Raw genomic sequence first — 17,962 nt, forward strand, 5'->3', positions numbered from 1 at the left:
CTCAGTCAGCTCCTCTGCCTGACCCTGAGTTTGTGTAAAAACAGCTACGCTGAATATGGCATGGGCTTGCTCAACTCCAGGGTGACCATAGTGTAGCAGCAGCTAAAAGAAGGAATCTTGGCAAGAGAATAAGGACTGAGAAAAACACAAAGGTGAGGAGGCTCAGCTGCCAGATGTTTGCAGCTCAGCGTATTTCCTGAACCAGATGTGGCCTCCATTAATGAATTTTGTTTATCTTTTTTGAGTTTGTCCAGTCTTCATCTGAGCTTAGGCATCCTCAAAACTCTGTGGTAAAGAAGGCTGCATCTCTGTGATTCTGGGAGATCTGTCACTGATCAACTTTGCTGGTGATAGAACAGGATAGTTTTGTCTAAAGGGAATGTTAAAATTGTTCCTTATACACCTGCAACCTGTTCTGCCTGATACAAAAGCAGTTGTGTATTTAAAGACCCCTACCAGATTATCCATGGATCACTTTTCTTTTTCTCTGCCTGAAAAGCAACTTTTCACCTAGCACCCCTTCTAAGAGATTTGGTATAGACTAGTAGAGAAACTGTTGCAAGTGTCTTGATTATTTCAAATTTCTCTGGTCATAAGATACTGAAACATGGTATGATTCCTTGATATATCCAGGTGTCTTTAGATTTTAAATGTAGAGGCTCTTTATTACTACTTTCTTCACAAGACTGCAAGAACTGCAGTCCATTCTGAAGGTGTTTGTTTCCTGTTTCATTTGGTCATTCTGTCTTACTTCTGCAGATCCCTGGCCAGGTTTGCACCTTGTACTTTGAAATGTTTTTTTTTTCCTTGAAGCCAGGAAGAGAGAAATATGAAAAGACAGATGTTTGAGGTACTTACCCAGCCAAGAATTCCTGTTACCAGGTGCTTTTTAGGTTTTGAACTTGACTGTAGAGTCTACATGTGTATGTAGGCAAGGCATTATCCTGACAGTGAGCTGATACATGTTCCACTTGTTCATCTTCTTTCCATGAGATCTTGAAATGGTAAATTATTTGGTTAGAAGCCTGCCATTTCTTCTGCTGGAGCCCTGTGTAAAGCTGTGTTTGTCTTTTGTAGATCTGGAAACTTCACCCCATCCGTTAATCTCACCAGTGCTGGAAGTTGTTTTGAAGGGCTGGGGATGTGTGTAGGTGTTGTTTTCCTGTTGTGTAGGGCTTGTTTTCTTTTACCCAAACACCCCATGCCTTTTCAAGCCCTGAAGACGTGCTTCGAGGCGCTTTGCTTGAGGATATGTCTGTAACTTTTTGGCTTGAGGCTTGGTGCTTGGTAGCTGCCTATAGAGAACCATTTACTGAAAAGGTCAGTAGGATAATTTTAAAGCTGTAGCTAATGTCCTTCATTCTGACCTGCCTATAGCCATCCTGTGATCCTTCTTTTCTTCCCACTGATCCTGGGGGAGATTTTTGCTGGCAGTCACTAGAACGTAATAGCTTCCTTCTCCTTTATGACCCTTGACAGCAATAATTAGGAGTACATCCACAGTGCAGTGCCATTATACTGGAGTTTGCTGTTTAAAGTAATCTGATTTTTGTGTGTGAAGCACACGTGTGCAATGTGGATGTTGTGTGAACAATGCATACTTACTTGGTAATTTCTCTTGGGTAAGTATTTGTGTTTTTCTGCATCATATTTATTTCAGAATTGTTTGCCTGTTCTGTCTGGTCTTGCACTTCTTGATAAGAATTTTTGGATAAGACTCTTTCTTCATTCGTTGTTCCTTTTTCCTTTTGTCCCAGATAATTTCACTGGGGCTTATTTCTCAGAGACACCAGGAAAGGGAACCCTACCTGATTCTTTCAACTTCTATTATTATTTATTACAAACACTTGTGTTTTTTGTCTTTTCAGGCAGAGGCCGAGGAGAAAGCGGTTTCTACCAAAGAAGTTTTGATGAAGTGGAGGGTGGATTTGGGCGAGGAGGGGGCAGGGAAATGCACAGATCACAGAGTTGGGAGGAAAGGTAACAGAACTCTAGCGCTTAAAGTTTTTTACACACATCTGTTCAGCTTCCATTTGTGCCTTTTGACTTCATAAAAACACTTTAGGAAAGGTAATTAGTTGTATCTGTGAGTGAAGTGTCTGAATTTCTAAGATGGAGTCAAACACAGTAATGTTTCTTGAGGCTCTGGAGAAAGTAAAAGAAATTTCTTGCAAAGATTTTTTTTTTTCTGCTGAGTTCCTGGGAGGAAGGAGCTAACTACTTTAAGAGAACATAAATGACGACAGTTGCAATCGAAGTGCTGGTGCTAAGGATTTGCTTCAGTTTTAGTCTTGACATTGTTCACAGTACTTAGGGACACATTTGAAAACAACCAGTTCCCAAGGGCTGTGTGTGTATTGGTGTTCCTGAAAATTTCAGTTATCACTTGGACCTCTAAAGGTAATGTCCATCAAGCTCCGATTTAAAAAAAATTCCCACCAAGTAAAGAAAACCAGCAAAACCTATGCCTAAAATGAGTTTTTGGAGTAGTTCCAAAACCTTATTTGAAACTTCTATTCTGCCTTTCTAGGGGAGACAGACGCTTTGAAAAACCAGGGCGAAAAGATCCAGGTATGGTTTTGTTACTGTGTGGGCAGAAAATGGGAGGGAGGAGCAGGGTGTGTTTGGGGGAAGGGATTTGTACATGTATCAGCCTTTCTTACTGCTCCAAGTATATTGTTGATGCAAGATTCGTGATACTGTGCCAGGTTGCTAAGTGTGTTCTCCAAGTGTTGTTTCTCTTTGTGTTGTTCTCACTATTGGACATTTAAGTGTGGTAGATAAGAAGCATGTGGAGTAAGTAGGTTCTGTTTATTTAATTAAGTTGTGATGTTTACAACTGGAACTAAGTTCCTGTACCTCTGTGAAAGAAGCCTTTGCTGATGAACAGGCGTGCTGTGGTAATACGCCTTTTTTCAGTGCAGCTTTAAACATTCCTGGTGTGGGCTGTTTTGGTACCCAGGACTTCTTGACCATTTGACCTTTAATTTATTTGAATGCTTGCTAGTGTGAGAGAGATCACAGCAGTGTCCTGAGGTTCCTGTGCTCATGGATTTACTGTTGATGAAATGCATTAAGTCATCATCTGAACCTCCTTTTCAGTCTGGTTATCTGCTCTTCTGCCTCTTGTTCCTCCCCTGTTCTGTCTCTGAGATGCTTCACACTGGCTATGTTCTGGCATAATGCTGGATCCTTAATTGTGGCCCAGTACATCTGAACATCCAGCTGAACTTGAGTTGGAGTGGGTTTGTCATCTTGGAGAGGAAACATAGACATTCTAAGGGTGGTGGGAGCGTCAGGGCAGCTCTGGCTCTCTGGTAACTGCAGTGACTCTTGCTGTGTGGGCTCATGTGCTGCTTGTTCTCTGGTATGCCCCTGCTCTTTCTCCATGGCGTGTATCCCTGTGCATGGAGCACAGCTGTGCCTACTGAGAGCTTTTGTACTAGCAAGAGCTTTATTAAGGACCCAAGGAATCTTTGGCTTTGCTATAGGAGTCTTGGCTACATACCCTCCTTGGTAATATGCTGAGAAGACATAGATTAGAAGAAATAATTGCAGGTTGAATTTAAAGACAAACCCAAAGAGATCCAATTGTAATTAGAAGTTGACAGGAATTTATTTTAATCTCTGCATAGCTGTTGGTATTTTTGTAATAAGAGTAGCATAAATTGCCATATTTATAATTTTCTGGATTACCATGGTGACACATGCCATAGGAAGAGCCCTTCCAGTCCTCTCTCCATATAGGAATTGTTCACAGCTTCTAAAGAGTGCTTTTATTTTTCTGCTTGTTAAGTTGTATGTCAGCACAAAATTAAGATGTATATGCTTTCCTCATTGTCTCCTTTAAAAAGAGGATACTTCTAGAAAATAATTTGATATTGGTCAGAGATTGACCACTTTCAAATGTCAGTAGTGAAACTCTGGACTTTCCGTGTATCAATATATTCAGAGATTTTTTAGGAAAAAAATGAAAATGGGGGAAAGTAAGTACTGCTGAGATTTCAGGACTGCATTTTTCACAAAAGAAAAATGGATGTAGAAGTAGTATCTACCACAGTTGTTTTAGTTTTATTTATTTAGCTTCTTCTTGTTGTTGTGATTAGAAATGTAGCAATTCCGGTTCCAGGATACAGAACGTACCACGTTTCTGATAAAGAAGGATAAAAATATTGCATATTTATATAGGATCAGATGTATTTCTCATTTGAAATTGAGGAGAATTTGCAGTGTGCAGAATGTCCTTACAGAAGTTATGTCTGCCAGAGGTTAATCTGCAGCTAGTGTAGAGCATTTTGTGTTTGTAGCAACTGCTAGTGATGAGGGCTCTGTTGAATGCAGCTTCCAAGAACTGTTCCCTAGGGAAGATGGTGTCCCTTGGCACAATTTGTTGGAAGCTCATTGTGAGAGATGATGTGCTTATTCTCAAATTCTGAAACTTTTGGAGTACCTAATTGCTCTTCTTTAGTCTCTTGTATTTCTCTGCCAGTCAGTATGAGAGGCAAAAGGCCTTCCATCTTTCTAAAGTTAATGTTTTAACAACAGCATTGCTATGTTAGACGTTAATGTTGCAGTAAGTGGGAAGACTGTTTCTCTCCCCTTTACTTCCATAGAGAGATAAGGTGGAGAGCACAGAAATATTGACTGAAAGCGTTGGTCTGTTCTGACTCAAGCCTTGGTTAATTATAAGTGGTTACTGTTATGTAATGGCTTTCCAATGACAAAATATTTTGAGTGTGAGAGAGGGTACAGATGTGCCAGAAGAAGTCCCAGGTTAATAGGAAGCACTAGTATCCACACAAAGCTGTGGAAGCAGAAAGGAAAGGAATTGACATTCAGGCTCACATGCTTTAGCCCATACCTGTACTGATTTCTGTTACCTTGGTTAAACTCCTTAGTTGAGATTTTGTTCTGTAATTTTACCATGTTTCAGTTTTTCCTTGCTGTTTCGTAGAGCCTTGGATTCAGCTTGCATAATTTACTGAGTTGCCAACTTTTTCGTGTTCTTTGTTCTGGATGATCCCATTAGAGAATTATTAAGAAATCAAGTATTTAATCACTTCTGGGTATTTGTAATGGAGGACAATGCAAGATCCCTCAAATAAAAATCAAGAGATTAAAAAAGTAATAGAAATTTAACAGATACCTATTTCTCACATATGATCAGTATGCTGTTCTTAAAAATTAATGATTACTTTTTCAGTGCTCACAGCAGTTTGTGAGGTCACATTTGACTGATTCTCAGCATAAACAGTGTCTGTTCCTCGTTTCAGCATGCAGATTGAAGATGCACAAAGTATTTGCAAGTTTGTTGCAGATTGCCAGATTGTCATAGTTCTGACAGACTTCACTTAGAACCCAGACTGTGTTTGGAAGCCATTAGCAAAGAAAATGAGAAAGTTGCTTTCTTGAGCATGTCTGTCCCTTCACAAAAGCTGCTTAATTTTCTCTGCAGCCTCCTGACTAATACCAGCTTAGTAGCTGAAGGGATTTGATTAGTTACCAGCAGTTACAAACTGGTTGTGAATGATTGTTATGTAGTTTAAACAAATCTGTTAATAAGTCAGTTGTGGAACCTGGTTGAGTTCTGTTTTATGTGTGGGTTTTGGTTAGGTTCAGAAGACTTGAATATAAAAGGTGTGTTCAAGTGGCTATAAAAAGGATGTTGAATTTCTTTTTGAATCATGCTTTCCCTCACTCTGCCTGGCTTGTTCTCCTGCCATGTCTTGCTGGCAGGAGTTGCATTCACAGAAGCTTCATCACCAGTTTACTCTTGCTGTAATAAAGCATGGAGTGCTATGTTGGTGCATCAGAGCCCATCAGCAGTTTTCCTAGGTTTCTACTCCATTTTAGGCTGTGGCATATTTCCAGTACTTTCAGACATCCATGATTCATCAGTTCTCTGGAACTGTAAAAGCAATATTAATGTATTTTCTGCCCTTGTTCAGAAGTAACTACGCGGTTCTTTGTCTAATTTGCTTCTGCAGTGTCATTCAGTTTTGCATTCCAAAATGTAGTATTTGAAGATTGCATTTAGCATATACTAACAACATATTTTTTCTTTATACTTGCTGTTGTACTCCCTTTTAAACCAAATCTGTAAAAATAAAATTATTTTAAAACCAGGACAACTTCAAAGTATTGAATCATGTAGAAATAAAAAAAAAAAACAGCCCAGCTTTGATTAGATGTGAATTGAAATTGGAAATAGCTTTGTATACCTTTGACTCTAAATCATGAGATTATAGTCCCATATGATATATGGGCGAAACAATGCCTCACCCAGAATGCTGTCAAACAATACTCAATACCTCACAGAAAATACTGCCCTATTTCAGCCTTTACAGGGAGTCTGTTTTACTGTTCTTGCACTGGTTTTTAATTTGTAGGACTCTTATCAATGTCTTACATTGATAGAGAATGTGGAAAAAACGCAAGAAATAATTAAAAATTACTGGTGTTGACTCAAGGGTGCAAAAGGGTTCTTTAAACTGTGTATGAGTCAGTAACTAAAAAAACGGGGATGAAGAGGGATGAAGGCAGTGTAACTTGATAGTGTGCTGCTCTCCAAGCTTCACAATAGTCACAAATGCTTGTCTGTAGAATTAAGTTTGGAAAAGATTTTGGGAGTGTCTGTGATAAATCTAATCTCTTTGAGCTCTGCAGTGGGGGAGGGCAGCACTTGAATTATTTTGGAATGAGAGCTCACTTGGAACAAAAATGCGGCCCTTCTGCCTTATTCTTTGACTGTTTAAGGAATGCTTCTGTGGAGTACCTCCCCAGACCCTAAAAACCAAAGCAGTTTTTTGCTGATTCCATTATGGTTATAATCACACTTCAGTGAGCAGTTTTGTGACTTGGGAAGAATTCAGTTTAAGCTATCTCATCAGATCGCTTGAGACCATTTTAACTGCTGCTGACCGCTTGGGTGACGTTAAGAGGAAGTATGTTTGCTAATGTCTTAGGCTGTTGTCAATGGAAGTCGCTGTTTATGCCATCTGGGTTTCTGGGAAAAGTCTTTACCTTTGAAAGGTAACTTAATTTTAATTCTACTCGAGTGTTCAAGTATGACCACCTAATAGGCACTGCTTTTGTTGAGAGCTTGGAAATAGTTCCAATCCATCATTGTGTTTTTCCTTTAGCACCTTAAATTATTTAGGAGCTTCAGAGTGGCGTCTTAATTGCAGTAGGTTTATGAGGCACTTAAATACAGAAGTCTCATGTATAGTTTGTTATAAATTTTTATTTCAAAATTGATTCAAGTGTCTCTAAATATTTTTTTGTGCTGTGTGTACAGGCAAAGATTGATGTTAGAAAGCATAAAATATCAATGGATGCAGTTCTACTTGTTATATATATAGTGCATCCTTCTGGGTCAGATATATTGAGACAAGCAGCGCCAAGGTGAAAACATGTGGAATGTATGGGCCTTCAAAAAACCCCCTACATTCATTCATTAGAAATAGTCTTTTTTTTTTTTCCACTGCTAAATAATTTATTCACTGTTTTCAAAAAAGAAAAAATTTCCATTGCAGTATTTGTCATATACACCCAGATTTTTTGATAGTGTCTTCATAGACCTGTTTCAGAGTGAGATGCTCTCTTATTTGGCAGAATGAAGAACTGCACTTAGGATTTCTAATTTTGCCTAATAAGTGCAGCCGGAGTGCTGTTCACTGCCGTGAGAGATTGGCAGGACTTTCAGCCATCTGAAAAATGATGTAAGTCTGTATTGCCAAAGAGTTAGAAGAGAGAATAGCAGAGCTTGGCTTTTGGATGAACAGAGTTACTTATACCAGAACTCATGTATTCACTGAATGACCCCATACTGTTTTCTGCTTTTGTTTTGTTGTCCATTTTGTCACAAGCTGGTTAATTATGACTTTGGTTAGCTTTGGGAGTTCTGAAGATCCCTCCTTTCGGGGGGTCACTGTGGCTTTAGACATAGTCTGGTGAATTAGCAGATAGCTCTTCTAATTTCCCAAGAATTAGTACTGTAATTCAGGCACTTGACTTCACCCTGGCTGGTTAATGCAGCCTCTCCTCAGTGGGCACACACATTCTCTTCACTCTGTGTATCACATTATAATCAGAAGGATGGGACTACAAGAGAGAGATCACTAGAAGATGGCAGGGCAGGCAAGGAAGTAAGTTTTTAAACAGAACCCGCAAGTTTAATGTAATAATAATTAAAAAAGCACAGAGTTCAAGGTCTGTTATCTCTACTCTGTGAGGCCAGTCTCAGAGAGCTGGAAGCTGTCGATGTGCTGTCCATTGATGCGGATCTCCTTGTCAGTTCTTTTTGGACTCTTTGAGTCAGGTGCAGCTGGGAGCTCAGGAATAGTCTTGTCAAAATTCTCCATCTTGGTCTGGTATTCACCTTTGGCATTGCGGGCTAGCAGGGAGGCAAAGCGGTGGTACACCAGGATCTCTGACGGGAGATAGGATGTTCTCCTCTGACACGTTTCTCCTGTGCCCTCCTGCACGGCTGACAGGAAAACGACCAGCTCAAAGTGGGGAGGAGCTTCTCTTTGAAGGAGAGCAGCCAGAGGGCTGGATGCAGTGATGGAGTGGTAGTAGGTCAGTGGGAAAATGAAAAAAGGACACTCATCCACAGTGACGCTGTCCAGGTGAAAATCAATGCTAGTTTGGTGCAGCTGCCCACTCTCTTGTTCTTGGTAAAGTATAGCGGAGACCTGGACGCTGGTCAGGGGGCTGGAGCGAGTGTTGGCCACCTGGAACATGAGGTGAGGCTTCCCCTCGCTGTGTGTGACCACAGCAGAGCGTGAGAAGCGGATGGAGAGTGCTCGGTTCTTTGGGCGTGCAATCTTGGCCACGAAAGCACCTGGGGCGTGGGAAAGAGCAAACTCAGTGTGAGCACAGAGCCCGAGCTGGCTCCCTGCAGCTGCCAAGGGAGCAGAAACAGACTGAGGCTGGAAAGACCATCTTTGGAAACTTAGGTTGGCATCTTACTAACCTGCTTTTGTTCAAAAAAGTATAGCTTTCCTAAAATACTTATTTTTCTAAATTATGTTCGCTTATTAATATTTGGAAGCTAACCATAGCTGTAAGGAAGCTGTTAGCTTGCCCCAACTAACTGTAATTGGTGATAGGAACTGATCTTGGTATGTTATACTGTTGAAGCTCTTTCTAATACACAGTAAACTAGCCTGTGTATTTTCACAGTATTTTGAGTTACTTTAGGCATGAAAAATATTTAAATACCTCAAAATAGCTGTGACATTGTAAAAACTTTCATTACGTTGGGTACTGAGGACTACATAAGCACTGAGTTAAAGATCAATGAAGATGTCTCAGCTAGATGAAAGTATACCTTAAGAATCAAAACAAATTTAATATTGTAATGATATGGTAATAGCTGAGAGAGAGAATGGTTTAAGAAATAAGTGATTGAGAGCGATATGTAGTGATCCACCACAAGTATTTTCCAATTAATGGTGAAATTCTTAAGTCCAGATATTGACAACACCTAATTTGTCTTTTGTTGATTAAAGCTGTTTAAGTTCTAGTACTGCATAGCTTAACTTGTCATCCTTATAGTGCCTCTACCTTAATTGTTCTTTCATATATCAAAATGAACAGTATTTATTTCTAGCTCTATTCTTACATGCAGTTGTTACACCTGTTGTGTGTAAAGATGCAGTAGGAAAGATTACCTGTGAGGAAGGCTTCTAGCATGAGCCCCAGGACCATCTGGATTGCCAGCAGTGCAATGGCACTGGGACAATCCCCACTTGGGAACATGGTGCCGTAGCCGATCGTGAGTTGTGTCTCCAGCGAGAAGGAGAAGGCAGCTGTAAAACTGGTGATGTACTTGACACATATAGTGTGGTTGTCAGGTGGAGCATCGTGGTCCAGCTCCAGGTCCCCATTCATCTCAGCCAGCAGATACCAGAGCACTGCAAAGACCAGCCAGTGAAGGACAAAGGAAGCCGAGAAGACGAGCATCATCCATCTCCAGCGCATGTCCATGAGTATCCCCCACACGTCTCGGAGGTATGCCACGCCTCTGCCTTGGGCACCGGCCATCTGGAACGTGCTGTGTCCATCCTTGGTCACCAGCCTCAGGTATCTCTGAGTCAGGAGGGGAGCGCTGGATTTGGTGTTATTGCTCTCTGTCGTGTCTGTTGTCATCTTCTAGAAAGGAGAAGGAAGGAAAAAAAGTGATACCGTGCCACATATTTGTATTTTGCCTAATGGTCACAGCTTCTGACACATCAGCAGGGGTAGAAATACTGCGGCCAACAAAGGAGGGCTTATACGTTGCAATCCAGAGAAGATTAAGTCAGAAGCCTGGAGAGGAATTTACCACTGTTTGTGGTAATACTTTGCTAGAAAAGATTAGGTTTAAAAATCTGACTACTTCTCAAATTCTCCCTGCTTAGCTGTTTAAATATAAGTTTCATACTTTACCTTCCTAAATTTACATTGGAGTCACATGCTTTAATTCTTTAGGGGTGAGTGGGATGGGATTAGGCATACTGTGTGTGAAAAGGAATTGCAAAACTGAATTTTGCTGATTATATCAGATTTTGTAACTTGTTTTGAGTGGAGTACAATAATTTACCAGTACTACTATGAATACTATTAACAATAGTATAGTGCTAAGGAAAGAACATTTGTTATATTATTTCTGTAACATATTTATGCAGTTTAGGGGAATGCTGTACTATAGCTACTAGCCCTTTCTGACTCTTCTAGCTTAAGAATTGTCTCCTGTTTGCACCCACCGTGTCCAGTTAACAGAAGTATAGTATTCAGGGCAGAGCTACTTCTGGGAGTCTGAGGCTGTTTATGTAAGGATCAGGTATAATGAGGGCAGGAGAGCAACTCAGAAAATACACTGTGACATAATTTCCAGTCTAGTCTGCCTGAGCAGTGCAATTTTTACTAGTGACCACATAAAATAGGACAGCAAACATATGGGAATTAAGGTAGAATTGCAGATATGGGAAGCAAAATGGATATCTGTAGATATTTGGCATATTAGGCTCCTTTGTTTGCTTTTAAACCTGAAAGCTTGTGGAATTTGCCTGAGCTGGTCAATGTCTTTAGAAAAGACAGTAGTCATTCAAATCCATATGTTTTGTAAATACTGTATGTTTAAAGTTCACCTGGAGCAGATTAAGTACAGGTTTGTGTAAAATAGAGCCTGCATGTGTAACCTGTTTAAAGTAGGTTGTGAGGAAGCTTGTTTGTAGAACAACAGAGAATTTAAAGATACCTGTACATTCTGCAAATGATAATTATATATGGTCTGTTTGGTCAGTTCTGGTTTCCTATCGATTTTGACTTTTCTTTGAATGGTGGCTGTTTCAGTCTATTATATTTTTCATAGAGGAATTGGATTTTTCCCTTCCAACACTGCCATCTTAATTTTCTCTTGAAATGCATTAGAACTAAAGATCCTAAAATTCAGAATGAATTTATGATGGGTGAAAATTTGTCTTGTGATCTTTGATCCCATGAACCAGCAGTTTACATGCCTGTTTGCTTAACCTTCAACCAAATTTTAGTAACTACAGAAGATTGTCTTTTGCTTTTACTGTGTTTAATGCCTACTGAGATACGAGTATTGACATCACAGTGACTATTTAGCTAATTTTTTTTTCCTTTTCTCAAAACCATCCATGGCTAATACTTCTATCCATGCTGTAGTCAGAGGGAGATAAAGTAGATGATGGCCTGAGTGGAATTTGGTGGTTTTCCCCTTATTTTAATTTTCCAGTTCACATCTTCCAGGAGGAGTATTTTGAAATCATTTTCTGTGTCAGAGACTGCAGTGGACTTAGCGAGGTTCTCCTGGCATATGATGGGGGATTTTGGTTGTAGTCCATCGAGTTTATAGCATGACCCCCCACCTTCACTGAGATGGCTCTTCAATCTGCTGCATAGCTCCCTGAATGGCAGTTCTCACTCTTGCTGTGCAATAACCTGAATGTAATTAAATGTATTGCAGTAATCCAGTGATTAGTGACTTGTCTGTAGAGCACAGTCCTTGTGTTAAGATTTAGATGAGTTCTTGAAGGAGCTGGAAAATGGGCATCTCTGGATGGAAAGGATGATGGAGACCATGCTCAAAATGAGCTCTGAACAGTGCCTTGGTTTTATCAGAGTAAGCAGTACCCACAAGAAACACTCCCTTGTTTGAGTAGAGAACACTTACAGAACAAAATGCCTCTGAGTGAATCATGCATTCAAAACAAACCAGCAAACCAACAAAAAACCCAAAACAACAAAACACAACCAAAAGCCAAAGCTTGTGGTTTTCTGTAAATTCTTGTGGTACTTTGAGGGCAGGATCTGCTTTGTAGACTCTAAGCAATATGGGTTTACAGAACAAATAGATGTTGTGGAAGTGCTCCTGATGCTGACTTGATTGGTGACAGAAGCCTTTTCTGTGGTGTATGTACATTAAGAAAAAAGGGAAAACATTCTTAAGAGGGTACATTTTTTTTGGCTGTGCTTCAAATCTTCACATGGGGGCTAAGGCTGTGTGTTTGAACACTACAGACTTAGAGCCAATGCTGTCAGCATTGTAGGATCTCAGATTTGTTGATTAAGGAGCTTTTTAGGATGGTTATTAATCACTTAATGTTATATTGAAGTCTGAAAAAAAATCAGTCAGGTTCTTTGGGATTTTTTCAATGGATGAGGGTTGATTCCTGACAGATTTTGAAGACACTTGAGAAAGAGAATCTACATTAACCCCTAACAGCACATTTCAAAACAGTCCTGTGTCTCTGCTCCTTGAGACTCACAAGCAGATGAATTTGCCTTCTGAGTTTAACCAGGTTATGCACGGGTACAGTGATCTGATTTTTCTAGTCTAGGACTGTTGAAAATGTTAGTTTTTTATTTCAGTAGAAGGGATAGCATTGGAAATGTGAGTTCCAAAACCCCTTTTTTCGAGTGCTATTGATGGATTAAGAGCCACAAGTCTTAGCTTCTTGGAGTGAGAAAAATAGATAAGAAACTGCAAATAGACACTGAGAGCAGTGCAGTTGGGTGTGAGTATGAGGCAAAGGAGTAACTGCCCTGTGGGAAATAGCTAACCCAGGTTGGAGGATCAGTCCGCTCTATTCTCGAAAGCAGAGGCAGCTTAAGAGCAGATGTGACTTTTAATTTAAAAAGTGTTAATGTCTTCTGTCTACTCCTTTCCTTGCCCATAGTACAAAAATACAAATGCCTTATTTCCTTGTTAGTGATAAATTAATGAAGTCACAAAGTACGATTTGGACCACCTGATTGAATCCCTTGCCTGGCATGGTCCTTGATGACCCCACATTAATCCCCATTTCAGTGTATGTTTTAGGAAAGACATTCAACTTCGACTTGAGAAGAAAAATTCAGTGTTTGTTGGAGAATGCTTGTCTCTGCTATAACATGCATGCAGTGTTTCTTATCCAGGTTTGTCCAGTGATCTCTCTCAACACCCTTTATGTTATGTTATTCGGTGGGTTTTGCTTTTTCTGGTTCCTGACTTAATGCAACTGTTGATGAAACTTTGGGGTGTTTCTTGTACCTCCATTGCTCAGCTGATAGCCCCTGACTGGAAAGACAGGAACTGTCAGAAATCACTTCTCTAAACCTCTTTTGGCATGCTGACCAGTCCCTTATCGCACATTTGCTGTGTGTAATCCTTCCTGTTTACCTTCCCTTGAAGGCTAAATTATCACCAACGCCACTGTGTCAGTTGGTTCTTAGCTTTTTTGGGTTTTCAGTCTTTTTATCATCTTGTCCCTCATCCTGGCTTCTTTCTTTTATATGCTTCTCTAACACAAATCAGGGTAGGGTGAGTATTCATTTAAAAAAAAAATCACAGATTCCTTCTAGCAGTGGAACAAGTTCTAAACTGACCTGGCTGGCTAATGATTTGTGTGTGATAAAACCTTGCCTTACAGCTTTGGGTTGTTGCTTGCATTTCTGAAATTCATGATCCAGCATGTGGCTCTCCCATGCTTTGCCTTCTGGACTGAGCTCTTCTTCCTTGTGTTTTAACAGCCTTTATTGCATTCTTCCATGCCACCCCATTGATTTCCTCTCCTTTCCTCATGCTTAGCTTTTTCTTAGGACTTTGGTAGGGTTGCAGGGAAACTCACTGGCAGCACTGTCTTCATTTCCATTTGCCTTCTCAGTTGAAGGCATTCAAAGTGGTGCTTCCAGCCTGTTCTCAGCATGCTCGACAAATGCATCTGCAACCTTTTGAGGAGCCTGAGTGAGGAGTTGTGTCAGGGAAGACTTCTGCAGTGTTGCCCTACTTGCCCAGCTTGTAGTCTTAACAAAGTCTGTTCTAATTGACCTTGGAAGGGATTTGAAACAGGTTATGCTGTGCTGCTTCATTCTGACAGGAAAGTGGTCTTGAGGACTTGCTATTTTCTGGGAGTGACTGCAAAAACTGCTTATAACTGCAGCATCATTCCAAGATTTACTAGAGTCTGTGTGGTGGCATGCCCCCGTGGGGATGTGTACATTCCTTCTTTACTTGGCCTGGCTTTGCATGATCATGTACAAGCTTCAGATTTAAACCTTGTCTGCTCTGAGCTGGGATTGTGCAGGTCTGTTGCTGCCTCTGTGCTTTGCAACAAGAACAAACTAAGATTATGATTTTTAAAGGCATTTTTCATGCTATTAAAATGGCTGTTCTGTGTGGCTTTATTTTTAGATTATTGTGTATTTTTTTTAGACTGAGTGGCCACCCTTGGAGATGCTCTGGCATTATTATTAGGAAATGAAGGTTTTTTCAGTATGGATGAAATTACTGGATCATATAACTTACATTAGGGGACAGTCTTAGAAAAGTAGGAAGTAATTCAGCTTGTGAAGCTGCATTGGTTGAAATGCTTCTGCTTCTGTTGTGAGTAGAACAGTTAACATTTCAAACATATTTGTCCTTTTGCTTTTGTAGCTAATGCCTCATTGAGATGAACGGAAGTAGTTTGTGACAAAACTGTTACTTCTGAGCAGTGTGCAGAATTAAGATAAACTTTCAGGACTTGTTACATTTATAGGTAGGTCTTGTTAAAATGGAAACTTGAATGTGTTGACCCCAAGTTACTTTTTTTCCAGGCAAGTGCCATAAAGGATAGGATGTGAGAGCTCATACTTTTGACTTTCTGTGACAGTTTAGTACTAAATGCACTTTAAAGAAAGAGGTGGTAAAATAGGAGAGTATGTCTCCTTTTACAGTACAGAAAATAAGGCTGCTTATATACTTGATTTTTGGGAAGCTAAATGCTGCTCCATTTTATATAGAATGTATTTTCGCATAAGTACTCTGAGGATCCATATGAGCACTAATTCTTGATTTTGAAGTAGCACCTGTGTGGACCAACTAGTCTGGCCACTTTTAGAGAAGCAGAAAAACAACATTTAAGCAAAGTCTTAGTAAAGGCTGTAAAATATTCCAGTATCTATTAAATCCTTACAAAGAAACTTGAATGCAGAATTAAATATTGGTAACAGAGGAGTAATTTGATAAAACCCTCCCTGGTAACTGTTTGATGTAAGGCTGCAGAAGTTTGCTGCCACCTGTTTTTTTGTAGAGCTTGCTGTTTTTGAAGAGCAGTCCTGCCCTGTGTGATGCAGACTTTCCCATGGCTTGCCTAGAACTGCCTGAGTTTTGCAGGGCAGTGGAGTTCCCTCCATGTCCATATGTGGAGTCCTGGGCAGCAGTGCCAGCTTGCTCTGTGTCCATAAGCACAGGGATGAATGCATTGATTGAAAACTGTTGATATCTGAGATATAATTGGAGATGGTAAAAGCAAATTTGAAGATGTGAAGCTTGTTTCTTTTAGTTTATGATGGAACTGAGTGCTGAGTTATCAGTGCAGCAAGGTGAGGGTGTCTTTTTCATAATTCTTGGCCAATTTCATGACACCCACTTGCTGTAGCTAGAGCTTGCAAATGTTCCTTGTCTGCAGAGCCTTTCCAGCACTTACCTCAAAAACTTTCTGAAAAAATACTGCATAAAGACTTTGGATTTGCTCTGTGTGCTCTTAGGACTGTGGTCACCTGAGAGAGCATTTTCTTCTTTTTGAGGGGGGAAAAAATCAGCAACCAGTTTGTTGAAGGTGATACTTAGTTTAGCAAGTTTTAGAAATAAAACTCTCTGCCCTGAAAAGAACTTTAATTTCTTTGATCAAGAGTGATAGAACAATTTGAATTGTACAATAAGAAAAAAGGAAGAAAAAATATGATGGTTTTGTGTACTTACCAGTCTTCAGAGGGTCTTTGTGCAGGAGGAGGGGGATAACCTGGGCTCCAGGAGAGAGGCTGCTCTGGTCTGGTGTGCTGGTCCCAGCACTAGCAAGAAACTTCCCACAAGTGGTTGGTAAAGATGAAAAAAAAAAACCCAAAACCTTTAAAAATGGGTTTGTATGTCTCATTCCTGTGTTTATATGCTGGGGGGATTGGTTTCCATCTGAAGCTGATTTGATTGGTCATTTTGCCTGCAGGGGGGCTGGTTGGCTCTGATCATGTGGAAAAGAATGCTGGTTTGTTAGGAGCATTTCTTTACCCAACACAAACTCTTAGCAGCCAAGGAGAAATCCTCAAACACTTACTTGGAGAAGGGGTGCCTTCCTCCTCACCTCCTTAATCAAGATAATTTTTTAGGTTTGTATAACCTAAAGTTTTGCATGAAAGTTGAAAAGGCCAAAATTCCCTTGGAAAAGCTGAGTGGAAAAGTTCCCATATTGCTGCTGAAAACCCACACTGTTCACTGATACATTTTCTCTAAGCAGTGTGAACTACTGTTCATTTGGGTGAAGAGAGACACTCTTGTGTCCCACTGCTGCTCCACTTCTTCCTTTCCTGTTAGGTCCCAAGCTCTGGAATGTGAATGGAAAGGTGGATGCAGCTCATGGTGCAGCCTGTGGTCTCAGGATGGTGTTGCTGACTTGCAGCCTAATGCTGCTCAGAAGATGTAGACCCGGCCATTTCCATCTCCACATTGCTCCTTTGTGAATACATGGAATTAATCACAGGATTTTGCTAAAGCCTAGGAATGAAACAAGGCAGATTAGGTGGCTTGCTGATTCCATGAGGCAGACGAAACCGCTTTTGCTTAAGCTCTTTGCTCTTTCACTCATGAAATGAGAGGAGTTGTTGAGGGTATGTCGGAGTGAGCAGCTCTGCAGAGTGGTCAATGTGCTTCCCTGCTGGACAGCTCGGAGGACAGCTCTAGAACACAGTACTGGTTCACTTTTTTTTTTTTTATCCCTTGGTGAGCTGCTGATGTGAGGGCTTTGACTGAACGTCAGATGTAAGAGGATCTGAGAAACAAAGGCTGGGGTTGTTTGCAGTAAAACTACTGAAGGCCTGCTGGGAAAATCATTAATGTAGACTTTCCTGCTTAGGAAACAAAATCCTCCCTATTTTTTCTTCTTTAACCTTCCCCCAACCCTAAATTGCAAAACATTAATTTTTTGCTTCATTAGAATGGAACATTTTAATACATGTTCAGGCACAGCACTGAAAGTTGATAGGCATAGTGTGACTTCGAAAACCAGGGCAAATAATGTAGTGCCAGGGGACTCCCACCAGTGTGACAAGGCTGTAGGATAGTGTGACTTGCCCTTCACCCTTCCCTCCACTGAGACAGCCTCGCTTAGTCACAAGTAGGATTTTGGTTTCAAACAGTATTTTCTTAGAAACCGTATTTTGAACTGTAGAAAGCATTTGCTGTGTGGTCACTGGTTTTCTAATCTAATTCATTGGAAATGGAAATCTTTACACAGTTGTAAGGCAGGTGAAATTAGGTGCAGAGTGTGTGTTTCAGGTGTGGTATGGAATTGAACTCTTGTTAATTCCTTTGAATCTATTGGCTCACTCACACTGGTGACAGTAGATAGCGAAAAAATATGGGGTTATATTTGATAGTATGTTTTTGAGACTGAGATTTTATGCAGAGATTAAAAATTTGAAGCTAGAAATGGGA

General features: G+C 40.3%; 2 protein-coding genes across 15 annotated transcripts in view; one reads left to right on the forward strand and one right to left on the reverse strand.

Moving 5' to 3' along the window:
• Window positions 1–17,962, forward strand: part of GIGYF2 (GRB10 interacting GYF protein 2) — a 74,610-nt gene that overhangs the window by 26,177 nt on the left and 30,471 nt on the right. For 12 of the 14 annotated variants that reach the window (XM_038145962.1, XM_038145961.1, XM_038145963.1 and 9 more), the window contains 2 exons: window positions 1,869–1,980; window positions 2,531–2,571. The exons of 1 other annotated variant lie outside the window; for it this stretch is intronic. In XM_038145962.1, coding sequence (XP_038001890.1) covers window positions 1,869–1,980; window positions 2,531–2,571 — 153 coding nt within the window. Of the gene's footprint in view, window positions 1–1,868; window positions 1,981–2,530; window positions 2,572–9,873; window positions 10,090–17,962 lie in introns of those variants that run through there. One more of the 14 variants, XM_038145974.1, reaches the window with a different exon arrangement.
• On the reverse strand, window positions 7,226–9,814 carry KCNJ13 (potassium inwardly rectifying channel subfamily J member 13). The gene has a single exon (XM_038145991.1). The coding sequence runs from the start codon at window positions 8,742–8,744 to the stop codon at window positions 8,223–8,225; it is 522 nt and encodes a 173-aa protein (XP_038001919.1). The 5' UTR covers window positions 8,745–9,814; the 3' UTR covers window positions 7,226–8,222.

This window comes from Motacilla alba, chromosome 9, assembly GCF_015832195.1.
Source record: "Motacilla alba alba isolate MOTALB_02 chromosome 9, Motacilla_alba_V1.0_pri, whole genome shotgun sequence".
NCBI classification, from domain to species: domain Eukaryota; kingdom Metazoa; phylum Chordata; class Aves; order Passeriformes; family Motacillidae; genus Motacilla; species Motacilla alba.

Coding starts and splice junctions, on each gene's coding strand:
- KCNJ13 (XM_038145991.1), bottom strand. CDS start 8,744: ATGTTCCAGGTGGCCAACACTCGCTCCAGCCCCCTGACCAGCGTCCAG.